Source organism: Cucurbita moschata, unplaced genomic scaffold, assembly GCF_002738365.1.
Source record: "Cucurbita moschata cultivar Rifu unplaced genomic scaffold, Cmos_1.0 Cmo_Scf00001, whole genome shotgun sequence".
NCBI lineage: Eukaryota > Viridiplantae > Streptophyta > Magnoliopsida > Cucurbitales > Cucurbitaceae > Cucurbita > Cucurbita moschata.
Window position 1 is genome coordinate 2,051,258 of NW_019268517.1, and position 23,742 is coordinate 2,074,999.

Consider the following 23,742-nt stretch of genomic DNA (forward strand, 5'->3'; position numbering starts at 1 on the left):
GGGGGGGGGGGGGGGGGGGGGGGGGGGGGGGGGAATTCAAACGTTTGCTGGTTGTCTGTACAATCTATGTTGTTGTTACTGTTGAGCTATGTCGAGGTCTGTACATGTAATTTTAACGGTTATTATGTGTTGAGCTATGCTCGTTCTTGCTAGTTAACGTTTATTCGGGAAGTTTGGGAGGCGCAATGCCTTTGAATTTGGGAGTTTCTTCCTTTTTTTTTTCTCGGATTCATTCGAGCGATTAACGATCACTAGTGTTATTCACTAGGATTTGGTAAGATTTTTAGAAATCATCATTTATTGTTTTTCCATTCAGGCCAAGCAGCTTTCTCAATTACTGGATGAAGACCCTGCACTAATGGAGAGAAGGCAGCAATGTTCAAAGAGGCTCGAGCTCTACAAGGCAGCCAGGGACGAGATCGATTCAGTGTCGTGGGCACGTTGACGCCGATGAGATATATCAGACGCCTTGTATGATATATATTATTAACTGAATTTGTTGGATTTATTACTATTCTTTTGTAGTCATCATCTTATTATGATGTATTTTTAGTTACTGTGATATGAAGTCTGAACAATGGGATTAGATACTTGCTTGATGGTTGTATTGATCTTGCATCTCTTAGTGTAATATATTTTTTTATTGGCCTTCCTAGTTTCTGTGGATTGAACATATATATATATATATATATATATATTTGTATTTTAATCTTTAAATTATCCGTCAATCCAACTACAAATCAAGCAACATAAATGATAGGTTAACCTATAAAAAATTATTAGGATATATACCTTTCTATATAAGTCTTCTTTTTATAAATATAAATTTATTTGATTTTTTTACTTGAAATTTATTATTATTGTTTAATTAATTTTAATCGAAATTGACTATATGGATATTTGTTGATTAAAAAGGCAGCTTCCATTGTGCGTGTGTTCAAGATCTAGGAACGAATTCACCGCTGTATGGCTGACCGGCAATTACTAGTAATTTCGGTTTCATGTAGGCTAGTTGCAGCCTACAATCCAAACTGAGGACGGGTTTTTGGAGTTAGCTCACCCTTGCGGGATCACGACCCTTTGTCCCGGCCATTGTAGCATGTATGTCGCCCAGGGCATAAGGGAGCATGATGACTCACCTTCCTCTGACTCGACTTATCACCAACAGTTTGCTCAGAATTCCAACCTCGACAGTGGTATTTTAACAACCAATTGTTATGAAATGGTATTCAATAATTTTTTTTGCCATGTTAACAAACTACAAAATACTTCGAAGATAAAATGGATGAGAAAAAACTTTCATTTAGGGGAAAAAAAACATTTGAATTTATATATTCAAATGTTTTTTTTTTTTTTTTTAAGTTTCTGTTTTAAATTATTTATTTAAATTTTCAAAACTTAACCTAATTTTTAAAAAAACATAAGAAAATAGCAGTTAATAGAACAAAGAAATTTGTGAATGTAAAAAAACAAATAATTATCAAACATCACTTAATATTATATAATTATACATTAAAATCAGTTGTTATATGGTACATTAAAATCGTTGGGAGCTCCCATCTTAGACATTGCACTGGTGTTTTGAAGACCCAAAGCTACTAATTATGTGTGATATTCCGCTATCCATTCGGAGTACACAATCAAGTTCAATGACACAACGACCATTACCCGCCCCCTCACGATGTCGGGGAGATATCATGGACATCGATCTGGTAATTTAAAGTCGTAGTAGTAGCTATATTTATGTGCAATTCTACTTTCTTTTTCTCAGCACTTCCTGGGGGACTAATTCTGTTAGAGTTGCTAACATGTTCCTATTTATCATTTCTTATTGTTGAACATGAGATCGTTGATTCTGTTAATCCCAATATCGGATATCGGTTCAATAGGCCGATCTTCTTCTTCTGAAAAAGTAGAGATGGATGGTTCCTTACTGAATTCATCTGGAGAAAATAAAAACTTGATTTCAGAAATCTTGTGACTTAAGAAACCAGATCATGATTTTCATATGAAATAACAATATGGTGAGACTAAACACTTTGCAATGTATTTATCTATTAAAGCTTGAATTTCCTCGGCTTTTTGTGGGGATACTTCAATCCCCGTCTTTTCTATTTTTCATTGTCGATCGATGTAAGTAAGTTTCTTATTGATATATACACAGAACCAATGCCCTGATTCAGTTCTAATTCATGAGACTAAAAGAGCAGATTTTGGTACTCTTTTCATCAAGTCCTTTCGGAGATTGAGGGACTCTGTCACAAGGTAAATGAGAAGGTAAAGCATATGAAATTCATTCGTTCTCTTTTCTTTCGAAAGAGGTCTTTGTTTTTTGTTTTCCAAATTCTCTCATGAGCAGCCCGGTCAGTTGTTGATGTCATCCGACGGTCTGGAGGGCTTTTGATTATGTGGGTGAATCTAAATTGGCAGTTTCAGAACATATAAAAGGAGGTTATACCGTCGCTGTTAAATTTTCTACTCGGTGTAAGAAATTTGTTGGACAACAAATGTCTATGGGGCTAATGATTATAGAGAAAACATGGTGTATTGGAGGTGCTTTATAATATTACTCAATGAACAAGCGAAAGATCCCCTTTGGGTAGTTAAACAAAGGGCATGAGGAAGTTTAACAAGTTGGTTAAAGATCTTGGTCTTATGGAAATACCTCCTTCTAATGGAAGTTTACTTAGTCACAGGTAGGTCATGATTCCTCCAGCTCTGCTTGATCGATTCTTAGTCTCTAAGGAATGTGATTTTTCTTTTCTTTTTTTCTTTTTTTTGATAATTCTAGAGTTTCAAGGCAATGCTGGTTGAAGTTGTTCTCGGTTTTCCATATTCAATGGGTGGGCTCCAATTCCTTCAAGGATACATTCTTCATTTGCTAAATAGGGTCGTCTTTGGCTCCTAAATCGAAGTTGTTCTGGTCCATCACGGTTAAAGCTCTTCACCCAAAATTATGGTCTGAAAGGAATCAAAGGTTCTTTTTTTTCTTCAGCTCATCTCAGCATTCTTCCTAGTGTTCAGCAGATTATTCTGTTCAGGGTTCATCTATTAATTGGAATATTTTTATTTTTCTGTTGCTTTTATTTGTTTTATTGTTTTTCAGTTTTTTCTCCATGCTTTTGTAGAGTTTGTAATTTTGGAGTTTTTTAGTCTCTTTTTATTAAACCAATGAAAAGTTTTGTTTCCTTTTCTCTCGATTCAACTTGAAGTTAAGAATCTTCCAGTAATTCATGGTTTCAAAAGGCAGGGGTAAAAAAAAAAAGAAGCATAAAATACCTTCTTTTTTTCTTTTGCCCACTGCAGTTTGTTATTTTTAACCTTACCATTTCAATTTTATCACATTAAATCATTAGTAATGCACTGAATACCTGAATTTCAATTCCATCTAACTAAAACTCCAAACTTCATTGATTATTATTGAGGGAGCAGTAAGGATCTCAGCAATTAGACTCAAAAACTTCAATAATAATGAACTCATGCATCATTTCAAACTCTCAAAAAGGCTGAGACCAATGTAAGAGAGAAAAATGAACATAAGTTAAAGCATCTAATCAAAGGAGGGCAAACAAAGTAAACGGAATAAAGGAAACTAAGCTTACCAAACATTATATTGAAGGAAGTTGGCGGTGGAGTGGACATAAAGTTGAGACCAATGTAAAATAGCCATGCTAATGCTATAGAAACCATGACATAGGCAGGCACCGCCAGAGCCCAGTACCTACGCAGAAATCATTGCCCATTTTATTCACCCAACCAAACAATCATTTTACTACAACGTTTTTACTGCCAGGAAACAGAAGTAAGGACTGTAAGAGTAATATTAGATATGACATCGCATTCTCTAGACATGGAGCCGTATATACATGAACTTGTTTATTCACCAAAACAGGAATCTGTTTATACCAATTTCCCATTATTATACATTTAATCACATAAATTTTCTAAGGAGATATTGTAATCTTTCACAGTACTTCATAATTATTTTTACTTCATAATAGTTGACAAAAGATCGATATCGACAATTTTTTTTTTTAAAGAAATCCTTAAGAAAACTAGAATTTTTGAGTTGTGGGATGAAAGTTCGGTGGCTGTTTTGAAGAGATATTGTGGGAAGTTCTCCATCTCAATCTGGTGAGTTTATGCTAGATTTTGGGAGCCTACACCCTCCCTCCAACCATGTTCAAGAGGAGTTTTGGAGAGAAATTTAAGATCCTTATGGAGTAACAGGTTGGTGTATTAGAGCTGGTTCGGTTTCACGAGATTGACCTTTAAGAAAATCTATCAGTGGAGTGTGCACTGTGAGTTTGAGAATAGGGGGATTCAATAAATTGATTGAAGAGCAAAGTCTGATTGAGAAAACTCCTATCAATAGCGGTGCACTAGAGGCAAATAAATTTCAGGAGATTGTCCTTGACAAATCTTTAGGTTAAATGGAGTTATTCATGAAGCATACAACTTAATGCACTAAGACCACGATGCAGTTTTAATTTAACTAAGAAGGATGACTTCCTACGTCTCCATACTCATAGAATAATTTCAGTTAATGCTTATTTTGTTCAAACAATGTAGCCCTTAAGGGAAGGCAAAATAGTGCCGTTCACAGCAATGAAATAGTGTCATTCATAGCAATGAAGAAAGAATAACGAAGGATCGGGATATTGCTGACCTGCTAGGATAGTAGAAGATTCCAACGGAATGCAGCCAAGAGTCTGGAACATATGCCCAGATCAAGTATACACCTGTTCACAAGAAACTCAGAAATTTAAGCTCAAATAATTCTTCAGAGGTAATAAATTAAAGGAAAAATGATTCAATATTCCAATACTGTTCTGTAATTAATTGGATCCCAACTGTTTTTGAAACATTCCATTGTTAAACTACATAATCAAAGCTCCCTAACGCAAAGCAAACATATGTAGTGACTCAACAGGCATGTACATGAAGCGAACCTGTAGCAACCACTGTTGTGATGGAACCCACAAACCCATAAACTTCTGAAGGTTTGGGGCCATGTTCTCCCGATAGCCCAAACCCAGGTGCTTTGTCATCTCTGTCCAAGGAGATCAAAGTTCTTCGTTTCTTTGATAGACTGAGTATTCTTCTAGGGCTACTAACAGAATGGAGATCTTCCATATGTTAAACTTCTCAGCCCGGATATATATTCGGTAGTTTGAATTCTAAACTATCCTAATCCAAATTTCTCAATGTAGACTTCTTCTCAGCTAATCTTCAATTAGTTTCCTGCACTTGCATAAATTGTATTTTGACTGTGTATAATTTTTCAATAAAAATATAAATCAGATAAAAGATGTGCCAAAATTTTAGGGGCCAAATAGTTCAATTCAAACAGGAAGTGAAGACAACAGTTGATGATCAAACATCTGAACGTAGCTTGCAGTTGAAAAAAAATCATAAAATGGAGATTCTGAACTTTTCATCGACATCAATTTCCTAGACATAACAGGTGAAATCTTAGTCAAGTTATTCCTTGTTTGGAGCATCAACGATAGTCCCCATGACACTTTTTTAAAGCCAAACAAAAATATGTCATAACCGGGAGAACTCAACAAGGAGAGAGCTGGAAAAAAACAAGTGATCAGATTTTCATGTTTGCTGTGAAAGCAAAAGAACGCGATAATACATATTCCGTTAATCTAAACATTCTATCAGAATCATCATTGATATTTTTCTCCCTGAGCTGATCGCGAAGACAGTTGATTTCTTAGAAATCAATAACTAAATTCCAATTTCTAAAGAATTTATCACGGAGATAATATAAAATTATAATTTACAAGCAAGTTGCACAAATATTCACAATGTTAGCACTACTATCAACAAAGATGAGAAAGAAAAAAATTAAAAATTAAAAACACTGACGCCGTTGGCCAAAGGAAATGCGATCCAGAACTTAAAGACATCGCAGTTCATTCACGAGTGTTTAAAGTTCGATGGCCTGGAAAATGACAGCAACAGATTTTCTCAAGCGAGTTACTCAAATCAAACCCATCGCAAAAGAATGACAAAGATAAAGATTGTCTGGAGATCAAAATTTTCTATTCTCCACTCGTTTTCAGTAATTCAGACGGCAAATACAGCGCGATACATGCTTGGATACAAGCGGAAACAGCAAATCGGCAAATCGGCAAAATGTAACGACCAATTCAATCGAAAATTTGGAAAGCAATACAGAAATCAAACGAAAGTAATGCAATTGAAATTCTTCTGACATGAAAACAAGAGATCGAAATTCATACCGTCGAGAGAAGAAAGCGCGCGCGGGAGAGGAGGGATATCGCAGGAGGAAGAGAAGGGATCGACTGTGCCAAAGCCACTGAAAGCTTTTTTCTTTTTTCATATTCATTTTATTATTTTATTTTTTCACGTCTAATTTATTATTATTTTTAAAATAATGTATTTCACATCTAATAGCTTTCATCATATACACTTAATATTCATTGGGTCTTCCCTTTCGAGCTTCCCCTCAAGGCTTTAAAACGCATCTACTAGGGAAAGTTTTCTACACCCTTATAAATAGTAGTTTGTCCTCCTCCCCAATCAATGTGGGACATCACAATCCACTCCCAAGGTCATCGTCCTCGTTGGCACTCTTTCTTTCCTTTAATCAATGCGAGACCGCCCCCAAATCCACCCCCTTTGGGGCCCAGCATCCTTACTGGCACACCACCTCGTGTCTACCCCCCTTCGGGGAACAGCGAGAAGGCTTACACATCGTTCGGTGTCTAGCTCTAATAAATTTGTAATGACCCAGATCCACCACTAGCAGATATTGTCCTCTTTGGGCTTTCCCTTTCACGCTTCCCCTAACTATGATGTCCCACATTGGTTGGGAGGGGAACAAACCACCATTTCTAAGGGTGTATAAACCTCTCCTAGTAGACGCGTTTTAAAGCTTTGAGGGAAAGCCCGAAAGGAGAAGCTCAAAGAGGACAATATCTGCTAGCGATGGATCTGGGTCATTACAATATATCTTGATTGTATCCCAATAGAAGAAGACTCCCGATCTTCTTTTAGTATAAATAGGCATCAGACTCCATATCCCAACAGAAGAAGATATAAGAAGACTCCCTTGTCCTCACCCCACCCTGTGGACATATCTTTGGGTTGAGACGGTTCGGGTCAAATTTTCTTGAAACTAACCACCCTAACACGACTCAATTCAATTCGGTTTGGGTGCTCTCACCAATATTTAGTAAGCTATATCTTTCGTAAGGTCGACCATTCAATACTCAATATCTATAAAATTTAGACTTTTGTAGAAATAATAAAAATAAAAAAAAATGTTGAGCTGGTCCAACTAAAAAGGTTTGAAATTGATATTAAATTAAAAAACGGAATAAAATTTTATAATTAAATTTACATTTATTTTAACAATTAATTTCCTCATAGTCAAAACTATATTTAAAGGCGATCCAATCGCCCCTTACAATTTACTCTAAAAGAATTCATAAAGGAAGACCATAGCCGTTGCAATTACGCGACCCTTAAAAAAAAAATAATAATAATATAATAAGGTAATGAAATGACATAAATACCCTCCACCGACCGTAACGCTCATTCTGAGGCAAAATTTACGTGCCAATTCTTACGGTCAATCCCTTCTCTATTTAAACCACCCACTCGTCCTCCGTTTGTTTCCGCGTTTTCCCTCGTCTTCTTCAGATCTCTTTCTCTCTCTCGATCTTTGGCGCGCTCCGTTTTCAACTGTAAGAATCAGAATCTTGCTCTCTTCTTTTTCGCCTTATATCTTTGTTAATTGCGTTACTTGTTGTTTGATCTCTGCATTGTCTTCTGTTTCCGCTTGAATTTTGTTGCGTTTATTTGTTGATTTGCTTGGTTTTGCTGCTACCGTTTGGATCCAGCCGTGTTTTTCTTCTGGTCTTGCGATTTCGTGTGGAGAATCGAGAAATCTTAGCTTTTGAGGCTTTTCTTGTGCTGTGTGGTTTTAAATTAGTTAGTTTTTTTTTTTTTCATTCTCTTAGATCTGTCTTTGAATTTATTTACCGCCACTTTTCTGGTAGGCTAAGAATGGAAAAATTGAGAATGAACTGCGAAGTCTTTACTTATGGCTTGCATGTTCTTTCGCCTGTTTGTTCTGTAAATGATGCTTATTGGCAGTACTAATTGTGTTATGAATGTTTAACAGTTGTGCATGTTTTTATTTCTGGATCCTAAATGCTTAGCTTATGTTTTTCGTGGTGTTTTCTTTGTTGAAATAAATTACTAAGGCCAGGCATGTCGGATCTGCAAAAAATCGATGAAAGCTAATATTTATATTAATGTTTTGAAGACTAAAGAGTTTTTGTTTTTTCTCCTCTTCTTTTCTATGTTCGAGAATCTAGAGGATATATAGACTAAGAAGATTTGATTGCATGTATCATTTAAGTTTTAACATGTTATGCTTTCAGCCTAATGTTCTTCCATGTTTATCTTGCCTGTCTCTCCTCCTTGCTTTAGTGCTGAAACCTGGTTTTGACATACTTTTATCTGGCTTCATGTAGTTAGTCAGTTAATTTTTAAATCAGTGTGATGGGGACTGTCGTTGATGCTGCTCCAATCAAGGTATAATTTGACTACGTTTTTACTTCCTATATTGAGAAAATTTATGCCAATTGAACTAATCAGAATCTCCATTTTATGATTTTTCTGGAGTTATGTGGGGATGGTTGTCTTTGCTTCCTTCTTGGATGAACTATTTGACCTGAAATTTCAGAAAAGGTTGTTCTGATCTACATGGTTCAAATGAAATTGCAGGCAACTAATGGAAGCTTAGCTGAGAAGAAGAAGCCTACAGTTGTCTTTGTTTTGGGTAAGTATACTTTTCAAAGATTAAATGCATTCGTAGGTGCTTCCTTTCTACCCTCCTTATGAGAAGAACTTCCATTTATTTTTTTATGCTACATTTTGTTTTGGGTTCTAAGTGGTAGTTGGATTTTCTAATTACCAGGTGGGCCAGGTAGTGGCAAGGGTACTCAATGTTCAAATATCATTGAAAACTTTGGGTATACTCATCTTAGTGCTGGTGATCTTCTTCGGGCAGAGATCAAATCTGGTTCAGAGAATGGGTATGATATATGTCCTCGTACTTATGTTTCCAAACTTGAATAAGTATTCATTCAATCCTTATTTGTTTATTCATGCATAGTTGCCAAAGGTTAAAAATTCCATGCTTTTGGTGTCTCATTGCTTCAATTGAAGGAAATTCTGAATTTACTGTGAATTCCTATTTGTGCTAGATGTCAGGAATGCAAATTACATATTGTCTACTGATCCTACCACTTGATTTTCTCAGGACAATGATTCAAAACATGATTAAAGAAGGGAAGATTGTTCCTTCAGAGGTCACAATAAAGCTCCTTCAACGAGCAATGGAGGAAAGTCATAATGACAAATTTCTCATTGATGGATTCCCTCGTAATGAGGAAAATCGTGCTGCATTTGAAGCTGTTGTAAGCCATTTTCCTCTTTTCTCTGAGCATGGTTCTTTTAAAATTAAATTCCATTCTATACAATTGATTGTTGAGGTTGTTGTACAATCCAAGCTAGTAGTTCCATTTCACGTGACACAATAGTATATTTCATTGATGTTTTGCAGACAGGCATTGAACCATCTGTTGTTCTGTTCTTTGATTGTCATGAGAAAGAGATGGAGAGGCGCCTGCTGAGTAGGAATGAGGTTCGAAGGGATTCATTTCTCCTGTATTTACATTTTTTCTTTGAAATTTTAATTTGACGTTAAGAATTTCCTTTATGGATATGATTCAGGGAAGAGTGGATGACAACATTGAAACAATTAGGAAGCGGTTTAGGGTTTTCTTGGAGTCGAGCATTCCTGTGATTGAGTACTATGAATCCAAAGGAAAAGTTCGGAAGGTTCTGATTCTTTCTCTTCAAACGTCAGTACTTTTTGGTCTATTTTTATTTTAAATTTTGAATCATGTTCTACTCTTCTTAGATTGATGCAGCGAGGCCTATTGAGGAGGTTTTTGAATCGGTTAAAGTTGTTTTTACTCCAAAAAATGAAAAGGTAAGTTTTGATGATATGCTATGTGTATATTTTTTTTCATTAACACTTCTTGCAATTGCTTGATAGAGAAGCTGAAACTCAGCGTTAGTTAGGCTGATGAGAAAAGTCATCAAATTTGGAGGGCTTGGGATGCCTATATAGTTCGGCTTCTTATTGGCATCAGAAAGAGATGCCAACAGAGTTTGTTGTGATTGTAGCCAAATTTCAAAATCTGAACCATGCTTGAGTACCAAACTCACACCTAGGGTCTGTTTGTTTGTAGGGAATTTGAATGTCCAACATCTTTTCATGCCTGGTATTTAGATGCCGGGCAATTTGGAAGCCCAATGTCTTCTCATAGTCCTGTTTGTTTTTTAACTGGAAAATTCCAATAGATGTTTTGTAATACAAATTAGATGAATATTGCATCCGAAGACTAAAAATTTAAATGTTGAACTTTTGCGGCACTGAATCTTTACGCATTAGACTGTTTCCTTCCGACCTTTTGTGGCCCTGAATCACCCTTGTTTTCTTTTTTGCTACAGTCTTGTTATGCGTAATACATTCTGGCATTCAATTCCTCATTACTGGTACTAATATTGCTGTGCTTTGCCTTGTTGCAGGCTAACTGAAGATCAACTACCCAGTAGTTTTGCATTAATATCTGCTTTAAGGTAAGCCTCGTCACAAACTTTGCTGATCGGCTTTTCTGGATGATACGTTCTTTGAAAAAAAAATTAAAGAAAAAAAAAAATTCTTGGCCTGTAGAACATTTAGGTTAGTTGATAATAAGATTTGTGTCTGTTATCTAATAAATCAACTATGTCTAGTGTGAGCTCTAGGATTTCAATTTCGAATCATACTTGATAGACTAATGTTGTTATTTAAGGAAGAATATATTTGACTTTATGATTGCAATGTATAAAGCTGCATAAGTAGCATTTCCCCATTTTTAAACCCTTCGTGGTTGCTTCAATTCCATGTTTCTAATTTTTTTTTTTTTTATTCTATTGGTAGGTATTGATTTTGGTGGCTGTGTCAGAGTTGGATGTTTAGGTTCTATTCTATACAAGGAGTTAACCATATATTCTTATTATTGTTACCGTACTTTGTTACTAAGATTTGTAATAATAGTAAGTAGCAGGTTTCTTTGCATCTTACAAAAAAGAAAAAAGAAAAAAAAAAAAGGTCTATGTCTCTATATTCGTATTGAGATTGTATCCATTGATTTAAATAATAAAGGCAAGCCTTGGTTCTCTACTATTGATCTTTTATTAGCATTGTCTCTTCCCTTTAATGCATTGCTCCACCCCATCCCCATCCTCATCTACACAGCCTTCAGCCATTTTTTGGCATCTAAAACTAAAAGCAGCCTCATTATAAAACTTTTGACAGCTTCTTACACATAATACAGACAAGGATTCGCCGGTAGATCATTGTCATGCTCATCTCAATTGAAGGGGAGAAAAGAAATGATCCGTCTACAGCTAGACTGTAAGAGCTTCAATTTTTTACGCCTTAAAATGCATGGAAATTTTGAATGATAGCTAGTCCAACTGATCTCTTTAATATATTTGACATTTTTTAAAAAATATTATCAACTTTGGATACAAAATTCTTGTACTTCTAATAGATACCAGTCCAAATAGACTAGATTTTCCCAAGAATTTAATAAGATTATCAACCTATTATGATACTTTTTGATGTTTAGAGATCTATTAGATATAGGTTTAACTTCAGCTCTTAAGAGAGTGGGTAATAGATGAGTTAAAGAGACCTTAGAAAGACTATAAAGACATTCCAGATCGACTACAGGACTAGGACTATAATACAAGTCATGAGCGATAGTGAAGCCAAGTCGTGAGCGATAGTGAAGCCAAGTCGGATCAAAGCCAAGTCGGATCAACTTTTGATGTAGAACGTTCAAAAACTATCCATCTTCTAGCAAACAATTAAGGCTTGCGAATTAAGGCTTGCCTCGCAATTAGGAGAGCAATTTGAATGAATATGAATGCATATAGATAGAAAAGTTTGAGACATTGGTGGTTGTTATTAGATGGATATGATAGGTTAAACGAATAAGATACCATTGTCCTTAATGGCATCAATGACAATCTCAATTTTGCCTTCAATTTTTGCACTCTTTGGAGGGTCGTAAGAGATTACAAATACATCAGCTTCTTTACATCTCTCAGCAATTAGGTTCCCAATAATCCGACACGCATTGTCATCAGTGGGCGATGGCAATGAATACCTTAAATCCTTGCAATTGGTGCTTGCTGCCGACACCACTTTGCTTGTTCCTCGATGCATCACTTTGGCATGTATGAACCTCCTTGAAAAGTATACATCCAAAACAAATGGTCTCATGTACATATCTGTTCTTTGCTTCCATGATTTCCTGTTCGGTCTTTTTGAAGTTTCTCCTCTAGATCTTCTTGTCCAGGCTGCTTGAATGATAGAATTCTACAAAATGAAAACATGTCGAAACCTTAGATAATGTTCTACTCTTACGAAGTACGACATTGTCCTCCAACATGTGGTTTTTAGACATTTATTCGTAAAGATATCCACATTTCAAAGGATCAAATGTTAGGATTCACGGATCTCCACAATGGTATGATATTGTCCACTTTGAGCATAAGCTCTCGTGACTTTGATTTTTGTGTCCCTAAAAGGCTTCTTACCAATGAAAATATTTTTGTTGCTTGTAAACTCATGATCAACTCCTTAATTAGCCAACATGGGACTCCTTCCCAACAATCCTCAACACGAATAACTTACCCTCCGGGTAAAGATAAACCTATCATTCTGATCAGGAATCCTCAAACACGAATGAATGATTAACGCTGAAAAAGAATTATAGTTTCCATTATTCCACCTTTTCACTCCGCCCATTGCTTTTGTTCATTTCAGTACCCATAATTCTACTCTATTGGGCTAGAGAACATCTCATCCTATATTGAAAACCCCCTTTTCAATTATAAAAACAACAATCTACTATCATTTCTTCATCATATATTGAGATCTTCTAAGAATTTAAGAATTAATAGCAAATAGTATCTTTTTAGCCGATCTCTATCTCATTCATTAAGCATTTCTTGAGATTTCAGGAGCAACTGTGGAAGTGGAAGCTTGGAATCAAAGTTTGGGTGTTCTAAAAGCTTAGGGAGAACAACCCAGATTCCAACTCCTTAACTAACTCTCAACTATTCAATTACAGTTTCGACTAGACATTCCGTCGAACACCTTGGCTGCACAATCCCAAACGCCATCCCTCTCAAAAAGAAGTGGAAGGCAAGGATTCGAATGCTATTTTATTCAATTTCATTCCCTCATCAAAACAACCACCAACAACTTCACAGATTTTTCGCGATGGGTATCGTAGAATTTCCATCATTCTTCGAAGTGGAGATTTTATTTTTATGAGATAATTTTTTTTTTTTTTCTCTGCAGAAAGAAACTGGGGTAAAGAAGAGAAAACGTACTCGATTGTGCGTTGAAGGAGAAGGAGGTTTAATGGCGATTGAGAGCTTGGAAAACGAAGAAGGCCATGAAAGAGAAGTAGTAGGTTTTTGAATGAAACCTGAAAGTAATGTGGCGGAGGGTGGATGAACTGAAGCTGACCACGACGACGACCCGGGAATTGATGAGCTTAACGTTCCCATACTCCCAGTTTGGCCTCCAGGATTCGCTTCAGCTTCAACTTCCACTGGTATGTCTCCTCCTCTAGTAGAATCTCTTGATTTTACTCTTTTTTTTTTTTTTTAATTATGTCTATATAGTTGCATTCTCTCTCTAAAAGAAATATTGGGTAAACTATATGCTAAATGGTTAGGGTAAAATTTGACCTTTTTAACCTTACAAAGTTTCAATTCTACTTAACTTCTGAAAAAATTGGTGTTAAAATTAAAACTTCATCATATTAGGAGTAGATATGAAATTACTGCACATATGATGAGGGTTTTGATATAATTAAATTGTTTAAACTTTGAAAATTATTTGAAAGACCCTTAAATTTTTAGATTTTATTAATATCCTAGGCATTAATTAAACTTTTAGAAATTTTGAAAAGTATTAACTGATCCTCCCGAAATTAATAGTAAGTGTATTTTTAAAAGTACGGAGTTCATATTATTTTATCCTAGTTAAATTTGGTCTCACTTTTTGTTCTTGACATCATTATTGGGGAAAAAAATAAAATAAAATAAAATAGAAACGAGCAATTTAGCCAAATATATGTACACATGTTGATGTTTGCTTGAATTTACAATTCTACCATCATTCTTAACTACCTAATGAGAGATAAAGGTTAAAATCTTTTAAACAAAACTCAAATCCAAATAATACATAAATACTCATAGGCTTTATAGCATTTGAAATTTATGTATAATATTTTTAATTGATTTGTCTCGTCTTTATATCCTTTATATATTATTTTGTTAGATTATAAATTACCCTTAATTAGAGTTTTAAGGGCCCATACCCATATAATATCCAGATACATATATTAAACACTCATAGGTTCATATTATATTTTATTATAGTGATACCCCTAACCCATTTTCAAACAACAGAAACATAATATAATATATAAACTAGATAATTAGATGATTACGTGGAGGCACAGGGGGTGGGTGTAGGGAGAGGCTGAAAACCGTGTCCAAGTGTTGCCTTCCACACTTGGTCCACGTTGGAGATTGAGTACCCACACTCGTGCTCCGTCCACCCTTCCATCGCATGCACAACGCCAGCAATACGCCATGCGCTCATCACTCTTCTCGCCAGCCAATTCTGTAAGCATTTATTCATGTATAGACGCCTTTAGCATTTGTCTTCAAAAAGTCTAAAATTAATATTTGAAAATTTTATTCCTAATTTGTTCTTCATTGTTTTGAAATTTGAAATATTAACCATTTTCCACACAGGTACTTTACTCTATTAAATTCTAAAACAAAAAGCTTTAAACTAATAGGTTAAAGTATATTAAATATTTTATATTCATCGTTAATGTAGCATATATTAATAAGTTTATTCCTAAATATTCTTTTTAAATAAAACATTTGTGAGAAAATTTGCGTAAATACTCTAAATATCTCTCAACTCTATCAAGTTTTTGTTAGAAATTACCCATCTACACAATAGTATGATATTGTCCACTTTAAACATAAACTCTCATGGCTTTATTTTGGGATTTAGAAGGGCTTTCACAAGATCATAAATATGTATTCCTTGCTTATAATTTATGATCATTTCCTAAATTAGCTAATGTGGAATCACTTCCAACAACCAATCAGAAGAGATTACAAGACACGGTAGAATACTTGCTGTCTATTTCTTGAGATGAAAACTTAGGTAGAGTGGAGGAGTATTTATACTAGAGTCTATGCAATATAATCCTATCAAATTAAATCTTTTTGGAAAAAATATTTAGATCTCTCCTCTAAAATATCTATATATTTTTGTTCTATAATATCTACTAAAATAAATATACAATGCGCCACTACAGTAGCATAATATTTTAACAGTTTTTAATCCCAACCTTGAGTAGGGGAGCATTTATAACAGTTAACAATTTATTTTTAAAATATTTAATCATAGGGAGCATTTACAACGGCTAACAATTTATTTTTAAAATATTTAATCATTTATTATTAAAAATTTTAAATTTTTTTCCTAAAATATCTAGTTATATTTTAAAATACATAGGCAATTACTACACTCAATCTATTCTTAAAATATATAGGTAATTAACTACGCTTAATCCGTTCTTAAAATACCTTAATCCTTTTATATATTTTAAAATATATAGGCAATTAACTAGACTTAATTAAGTGGATGATATTTGAACAGAGAGTACCTCGCAGGAGTGGAGATTCTGAATAGGAGGAGGAGCCTTCATTGCAGGGGTGCAGTGGTAGAAGCAGTCTTTGCGTATAACCTTTGGAGGTAACTGTGAGAAGGGAATGAAAGTGGTTCCTTTTGGTGCCTTCAGTTGTTCTTCATTGGTAACATCATCTCCCACTAACCATATCTGCGTCAATTTATATTTGTTAACATTATTTGCTTGAAAAACAACAAGAAAATGGGTGAAAAGGTTTTTGGAACTCACATTTTCAGAACAGCCTTTTGAAACCATTAGATTGCTCTCAAATTTGGCGTTGGATGATTTGTTGAGCTTCCTCAATTCTTCTTCACGTAACACACCTACCTGCATAACCAAAATCATGAACCCTAAACTTTCACCTCATTTCACCCAAAAACTAACCTATGAAACACTAACATAAAACATTTTTTATCGATATCGAAGGAATTACAGACATAGAAACTACCGCACTCTATAGTGCTGGATGCTAATTGGATTTCTTCGGATGAAAATGTTGGTAGGGTAGAGATTATATAATATATTCATAAAATACCTTAGTATCAAACTATTTTTACTTGGTATCTTCTTAAAATACCCAATATCATACTATTGTGGAGAGTCGTGTTCGTCTAACATTCTATCAGAGCCATGCCCTAAACTTAGTCGTGCCAATAGATTAGTAAATTCTCAAATGTCGAACAAAGGACTCTAAAAAAAGAAAAATGAGTCAAGTCTCCTCGAAGGTACGAAGGCAGTAAAAAATGACTAAGACTCCAAAGGAGTCGAGCCTCGATTAAGGGGAGGCGTGCTTTGTTCGAGGGGAGGTGTTGGATGATGAAAGTCCCACATCGACTAATTTAGGGAATGATCATGGGTTTATAAACAAATAATACTAACTTCATTGGTATGAGGCCTTTTGGGGAGGCCTAAGCAAACCCATGAGAGCTTGTACTCAAAGTGGACAATATCATACAATTGTGTAGAGTCGTGTTCATCTAACACATAGAAACTATCTTGGGATGAAAATGTTGGGAGGGTAGAGATTATACAATATATTCATAAAATATCTTAGTATCACACTTAGATATTTAATTATACAAACTAATTTCATATAAATTCCAAGAACCCTGATCAATTACTAAATTTGTTTATGTTTTTCATTTTTTTTTTTTTAATAATAATGTAATGAGAAAACAAGAAGCAAATTTGAAACGTAATTCATTTTCTTTTTTCTAATTAAAATGGACAAAACGATAATATTCTCAACAAACGGCCCCAGAATAATAATAATAATAATAAAGAAAAAAAAAAGTTGAAGGTTATATGCAAACCTGAAGGCCTCTTTGGCACAGAGAATAAGCAAGAGCAGAAGCCACTTTTGTAAGTTTGCCTGTCAAGAGAACTTGGGTGGCACATTTGGGGATACTATTGAGCACTACAGCCACGGCCAGGCTACTCCCATCCACCACCCTCACTCTTAGCTTAGGGTTCCTTTGAACATATAGCCCTCCATATATGTTCAGCTCCTCCCCCTGCAATTTCCAATTTTTTGTTGGCGTTCAACTGAACTGAGAATTTATTCATTATGATCAGAGATTTGTGAAGAAATGAGTCGATTATTACCTGATTCAACAGACCTAAAGTCAAGACTTTACAACCCTTTTGCTCTGCCTCTACTATTGCTTCTTCAATCAAGCTGTTTATTGGTTGGTTTTGCCATTGAAACAAGTACTGCACATGAGTGAGTTCAAAGCTTTGTTTATTAGAGAATAAACTATGCATAATAATCTTAAAATCAATGCTTAAATTACTGAAAAAAAATTCAATAAAATTGATTCTACCGTAACGGAACAAATATTGTTTATTTTAGTCCGTTACGTATCGTCGTTAACTTCAAGGATTTAAAACGCGTATATTAGGGAGAAGTTTTCACACTCTTATAAGAAATGTTTCGTTCCCCTGTCCGACCAATGTGAGATCTCACAATCCACTCTCTTTGGAGGTCTAATGTTCACGTTTGCATACCGCCCAGTGTCTGACTTTGATACCATTTATAATCGCTCAAGCCCACTGCTAACAGGTATTATCCATTTTGACCCATTACATATCACCGTCAACCTCACGATTTTAAAACGTGTCTGTTAGGGATAGATTTCTACACTCTTATAGGAATATTTCGTTCTCCTCTCCTGCTGACGTGGGATCTCACATTGGTCGAATAGGGGAACGAAGTATTCTTATAAGGGAGTAGAAATCTCTCTCTAACAAACACGTTCTAAAATCGTGAGGTTGATGACAATATGTAACGGGTAAAAGCAGACAACATCCGTTACCAGTGTGTTTGGGCTGTTACAAATGTATCAAAGCTAAACATCGGACGGTGTGCCAGCGAGGACACTAGGCTCCTAAGGGGAGTGGATTGTGAGATCCTACATGAGTTGAAGAAAAGAACAAAACGTTTCTTATAAGAGTGTAGAAACTTTCCCTAACAAACGTGTTTTAAAATTGTAAGACTAATAGTAATATATAATAAACTAAAACAGACTATACGAGTTGGGTGAATTACACCATCAGAGAGGTGTAAGATCATTAATAAAGCAAATAATAATTAGACAGAACCTGCACATTGAACTTGGGGATGGCCCATGTTTGGATATTGAGCTTTTCAAATCGGTTCCTCTCAACGACAAATGTGCGGGCATAAATCCATGTCAACAACATTGACCCCATGGTGATGGGAGACAGGAAGTGGAGATACCAGGTGGAAGTGTGGGGCCTGGAAGCCAACTCAGGAAATCCTAGCCGTAGATGATAGATGGACTCGGGAGTTGTAAGATGAGTCAGATGAACCACGTCAGCAACCTCTTCCTCTCTCTCGAGGGATTTTTGGTACAGAGAATCAGAAGATTTGTCCACTGTGCCGTAGATGTAATCATAGATTGGCATAAAGAGAGAGTAGTTGGTGCGGAATTGGGTGTGATGCAGCGAATGAAACCTGTCATTGTAACACTAAATTAATCCACTTGACACTCACTCCCAATAATCCTTAACAATCCTCTCATCAAACAAAGTACATTTTAAGTTTAAGTCTTTTGGAGCTCTCGAATAACCTCTCCTTAATTGAGGTTCAGCTTCTTTCTCTGGAGCCCTCGACCAAAGTACACAATTTATTTGACACTTTAGTCACTTTTGACTACACCTTCGAGGCTCACCATCTTTGTTTGATATTTAAGGATTCTATTGCCATGGCTAAGTTTAGGGCATGGTTCTGATATCATGTTAGACGAACACGACTCTCCACAATGGTATGATATTGTCCACTTTGAGCATAAGCTCTCGTGGCTTTGTTTTGGACTTCCCCAAAAGGCCTCATACCAATGGAGATAGTATTCCTCACTATAAACCCATGATCTTCCACTAAATTAACCAACATGGGACTCACTCCCAATAATCCTTAACAAAAGTAATAACAATATGTATTTAGATTAAAAAAATTAATCTAAAATCTAAAAACTATAATTGAATACTATAAAGTTGAGAGGCATAGGGATAACAGATAAAAGAAAAATATAAGGGTTCCAGACCTAAGATATAAAGGGTAAATTTTAATCGAAGTTAAACTTAAATAGATGAATTTGATCCCGTAAAATCCCTCCCAATCAAATATTTTGTTTTAGTTCTTAAACTTGCATGAAAAAAAAATAGTTTTTATCATCTCTAACAGTATTTGAAACATAATTGGTCAAAATATATATTAGAATCTTGAAAATAAACAAATAAATATGTCAAATAATGATATTTTACATAAATAACTTGAGTTGAAACACAAATAATTAAAAATCTAAAAAAAAACTGTCATAATACAACTCATAAACACCTCATGTATTTAATATATGAAAGAAAGAAAAAAAGAAACAGCAAAAAAGAGTAAAGGAACCAACAGAGAAATATTTTGGAACTCGGTGATGGTCCCATGGACATGTCGGAGGCAGCTGTCTCCGTTAAATGAATGCAAACAAATGTACTTTTTCTTTCCTTTTTTTCGTTAAAAATTTATTTTTTGTTTTTGCAGAGAAGATTTTGTTTATAGACCTTCATAATTATTTTATTTTATGACTATTCTTTTTTTATTTCATTGAAAAAAAAAACACTGAATGATATTTTTCAATGATGTTCTTAGTAAAAATCTTTACACCACCGTGCTCCGTCTTTAAAAAATGATGCAAGGCCCGATTTTAGTAGCTGAGTTTTTTTTTTCTTTTCTTTTTGTGTTAAATGCAAGATGGAAACATAATTGTAATGAAAATTATTAGACAAAAGATATTAAAAAAATCAAAATAATAATTTTAATTTTCATACAAGACACTAAAAATATTTTCGAATTATACAGAAATAAGTGTTTTTTTTTAAATGTAACAATAATTTAAAATTAGTAACTACTTTTAAAAAGAGAATATATTTATTAAAGATGAAAATTTAAATGAAATGAGATTTGAAGTATAGAAACTAAAATTATATTTTAATAATGATAGAGAAGATAGCCTTTCATAATTCAATAATTAAGACACTATATATATATATATTTATTTATTTATTTAAAGATATACATTTTATATAAAGTAAATAGGAGGTTCTTAGAAACCAAAATAAAAATTTGAACCTTACTATACATTAATCAAGAAATTTTTTTATCTCAGCGATAGAAACAGTTTATATCTATTTTATTTATTATTTTCTAAAGTCATTTCATATTATTTGAGAGATAAAGTCTAAAGTATCAAGATACTGTCAAGGATATTTAATACCAAATTATAATTTACATATATATCATATTTGATATTTTATTATAATTCTTACTTTATTTTATTTCTATTTATTACTATTTTTATATCTTTGTATTTGATTATAAATAGAGAAACTTTTCACATTCATAGAAAAAAATATATATATTTAGCCCTAACGAGTAGCCAGTAGCCAGAAATAGTGAAATAAGCGAGCACTATAAATTTCATTGAGAGGGAGAGAGACTTACGATGGTGTGTACATCAGGTATTTGAGAGGCGGAAAGAGAGTGAAAAGGCGGTTGGGTATGAACTCAAAGTTGCAATGCCCCATGTTGTTCATGAAATCGATGTATGAAAGGTATAAGGCGTATACCCCTAAAGAAGCGGTTCCGTTGAACAAAACTGTCAACATTGGAACGGCGAAGAGGAGGAAATACGCCAAGTGCTCCGCAAATGGATGGATCACAGCTGCCACATTTTCAATCCAGAAGAAATCATGATCACGCAATAAATATATTTGGAACTTAAGCAACAATAGGCCGCTGATAGCAAGGTAATCGAACTTCAAGAGAAGGAATAATTATGGCTTACAAGTGATCGGCTCTGTAACAATGGAGGAGTGGTGATGGGAATGGTAGCGAGAATAGAGGTAATGATGGTGCAGAGCTCTGTGAAGCCAGTAATACAGAAACTCCACTGGACCTGCGTGTAGCAGAAATGTAATAACCGCTCCATCTGTCCTCCATAGAGGTAGGTCACGTCCTTTCGACGTCAAATTAGCGACTAAGTAAAACAAGAGTCCATTCAACAAAATTTGGTCGTCCCTATCCAGAAATTGAAGGAGGAAAATCAAAATAAATAAACCGCCATTTTTGTCAAATGCTTGTTGGAAACTTCGTGCAGTTTATACTATATTGCAACACATAAATGTTAAGAAGGGAATGGAAATACTGACCAATTTCGTTCTCGATCGACTTGGTCGAATTCGAGCCCCTTGTCCACGATCCGAGCATTGCCTTTAGCTGTTCGATGACGAGAGAGAGTTATCCATATCTGGTTATGGATCATTCTCCACAAAAGAAGCGGGATAATAACAAGAGTGGATGTATCTCTCTCTGTTTCATCCTTTACCACGTACTGGTAGATGCTGTAGATAAATCCAGGTCCCAAAATCACGTACTACAACCAAAAATTGCACAACGTCATTTCGTTCTGTCGATTGAAATAGTCGTACAAATAACTCGCAAACACATTCAGAATGCTCGAAATTTCTCGTTAGAACACAAATCTAAACACGAAGAGCAAAAACTCGAGAAAAAATAACAATAATAACAGTTTAGGCTAAAAGTACAGCATCTTCGGCAAGTGTCGATCATCAGAAGTTAATTTCAGACGGAATATACTATCATCTACGTAGCATTTCCACAAACAGATAGCGAACAAGAGATGCAATCAAACAGAGAAACATTTCAGACGGAATATTAATAACAGTTTAGGCTAAAAGTACAGCATCTTCGGCAAGTGTCGATCATCAGAAGTTAATTTCAGACGGAATATACTATCATCTACGTAGCATTTCCACAAACAGATAGCGAACAAGAGATGCAATCAAACAGAGAAACATTCTGCGACAAAATCGCCATGAACGACGGCATGTAAGGTGCAAAATGTGGCTGAAAATGAAATTATAGCGACATACATAGCGAAACAAGAAGACAAAAAAAAAAAAAAAAGGAAAAACAGACACGAAAGGTACCTTGAAGCTTCCGAGAGGCGTCCATGGCCAATCGGTGAGGATTCCCGGACTGGAAGCCATGAAATGCAGATGCTCACTCTGCTCTGGAATCTGTTCTGATTTTGTGACGGTTGCTGAAATCCCCTATTGCTTTCTGCCACTCTCTTTATAACTGCCAATACGTTGTCTTTGCTCAATTTCGTAATTGATCCTCTTAGTTTCTTTTATTTCCTAAAAGTGCCCCTTTAATTCTATAAATTACAGTATTTGCCCACTATATCATACGCATATACATTAAAATTTTCAAGATGTCACGCATAATATTCCTTCGAAAAAAGAAAGGCTCATTTTGATATTTACATTAAAAATATATTATATAGTTGATTGGACAGCTGATTTGTTGAGCTGACCGTGCTGCCCCGCTTCTTATTGCCGGTCGGTCAGCTCTTGCCCTTCATTTGTCAGTCATCATTTTTCACCTTTCTTCTTATAAGATAATTTACCAGCTAGCTGTCCATTTACCGCTCTAATTAATCTTACCTTAAATGTAAAATTTCGATGGTCGTGAAAGTAAATATTGTAACGACCCAGACCTACAGCTAGCAGATATTATCCTCTTTCAGCTTTCTCTTTCGGATTTCCTCTCAAGCTTTAAAATGCATCTACTAGGGGAAGGTTTTCACACCCTTGTAAATGGTGGTTTGTTCTCCTCCCTAACTAATGTGAGACATCACAATCCACAATGTGTCAGCCTTCTCGCTATTCCCCGAAAGGGGTAGACACAAGGCGATGTGCTAGTAAGGACGCTGGGCCCCAAAGGTGGGTGGATTCGGGGCAATCCCACATCAATTGGAGGAAGGAAATAGTGCTAGCGAGGACGCTGGGCCCCGAACGGGAGTGGATTGTGATGTCTCATATTCGTTGGAGAGGATAACAAACCACTATTTATAAGGGTGTAGAAACCTTCTCGTAATAGACGCGTTTTAAAGCCTTGAAGGAAAGCACGAAACGGAAAGCCCAAAGAAGACAATATCTGCTAGCGGTGGATGTGAGTCGTTACAAATATTTTCTTTTTTTAGAACATATTATTAATCGTAAAAATTAATATAATGTTTTTTTTATAATTTATTTTATGAACATTGCATTAAATTTAATGTTCTAACATTTTTACTTTTATTTTTTAATTGAAATAATAAAAATACCTATAAATATTTTAAAAAATGTTTTTATCTATTTTTTTTAGAAAATAATAATATTTTAAAAATATCAATTAAAAAGTTTTATTAATACCCTAATTAAAATTTAAATATTATCAATTGGATATAAATAT

General features: G+C 34.8%; 5 protein-coding genes across 8 annotated transcripts in view; 2 read left to right on the forward strand and 3 right to left on the reverse strand.

Moving 5' to 3' along the window:
* Window positions 1-655, forward strand: part of LOC111444882 (dynamin-related protein 1E) — a 6,153-nt gene extending 5,498 nt beyond the window's left edge. The window contains exon 15 of the mRNA XM_023082992.1: window positions 317-655. Coding sequence (XP_022938760.1) covers window positions 317-445 — 129 coding nt within the window. The 3' untranslated portion in view covers window positions 446-655. The remainder of the gene's footprint in view (window positions 1-316) is intronic.
* Window positions 656-1,477: 822 nt separating this feature from the next.
* Window positions 1,478-6,369, reverse strand: LOC111444886 (phosphatidylinositol N-acetylglucosaminyltransferase subunit P-like). 4 transcript variants are annotated; one of them, XM_023083014.1, is made up of 6 exons: window positions 6,258-6,366; window positions 5,881-5,956; window positions 4,953-5,244; window positions 4,670-4,742; window positions 3,603-3,721; window positions 1,478-1,943 (listed from the first exon to the last, which is right to left on the reverse strand). In XM_023083014.1, exons 3-6 carry the CDS (start codon window positions 5,134-5,136, stop codon window positions 1,822-1,824), a joined length of 498 nt encoding a protein of 165 aa, XP_022938782.1. In that variant the 5' UTR covers window positions 5,137-5,244; window positions 5,881-5,956; window positions 6,258-6,366; the 3' UTR covers window positions 1,478-1,821. The 4 variants fall into 4 exon arrangements, with proteins under 4 accessions (XP_022938782.1, XP_022938798.1, XP_022938774.1 ...); XM_023083030.1 differs by lacking the exon at window positions 5,881-5,956 and having other exon boundaries at window positions 1,478-1,904; window positions 6,258-6,369; XM_023083006.1 differs by lacking the exon at window positions 5,881-5,956 and having other exon boundaries at window positions 6,258-6,369.
* Window positions 6,370-7,630: 1,261 nt separating this feature from the next.
* On the forward strand, window positions 7,631-11,290 carry LOC111444012 (UMP-CMP kinase 3-like). Its single transcript, XM_023081918.1, has 10 exons — window positions 7,631-7,727; window positions 8,523-8,583; window positions 8,776-8,830; window positions 8,969-9,086; window positions 9,314-9,470; window positions 9,617-9,697; window positions 9,787-9,894; window positions 9,977-10,048; window positions 10,651-10,701; window positions 11,045-11,290. Exons 2-9 carry the CDS (start codon window positions 8,551-8,553, stop codon window positions 10,657-10,659), a joined length of 633 nt encoding a protein of 210 aa, XP_022937686.1. The 5' UTR covers window positions 7,631-7,727; window positions 8,523-8,550; the 3' UTR covers window positions 10,660-10,701; window positions 11,045-11,290.
* A 755-nt stretch (window positions 11,291-12,045) lies between these two features.
* On the reverse strand, window positions 12,046-13,845 carry LOC111444022 (50S ribosomal protein L18-like). The gene is made up of 2 exons (XM_023081931.1): window positions 13,516-13,845; window positions 12,046-12,493 (listed from the first exon to the last, which is right to left on the reverse strand). Exons 1-2 carry the CDS (start codon window positions 13,693-13,695, stop codon window positions 12,098-12,100), a joined length of 576 nt encoding a protein of 191 aa, XP_022937699.1. The 5' UTR covers window positions 13,696-13,845; the 3' UTR covers window positions 12,046-12,097.
* A 691-nt stretch (window positions 13,846-14,536) lies between these two features.
* LOC111443967 (protein ECERIFERUM 1-like) lies at window positions 14,537-22,581 on the reverse strand. Its single transcript, XM_023081845.1, has 10 exons — window positions 22,434-22,581; window positions 21,633-21,856; window positions 21,269-21,501; window positions 20,926-21,145; window positions 18,513-18,888; window positions 17,517-17,624; window positions 17,225-17,425; window positions 16,140-16,238; window positions 15,888-16,061; window positions 14,537-14,821 (listed from the first exon to the last, which is right to left on the reverse strand). Exons 1-10 carry the CDS (start codon window positions 22,491-22,493, stop codon window positions 14,642-14,644), a joined length of 1,875 nt encoding a protein of 624 aa, XP_022937613.1. The 5' UTR covers window positions 22,494-22,581; the 3' UTR covers window positions 14,537-14,641.
* Between the last annotated feature and the right edge of the window lie 1,161 nt (window positions 22,582-23,742).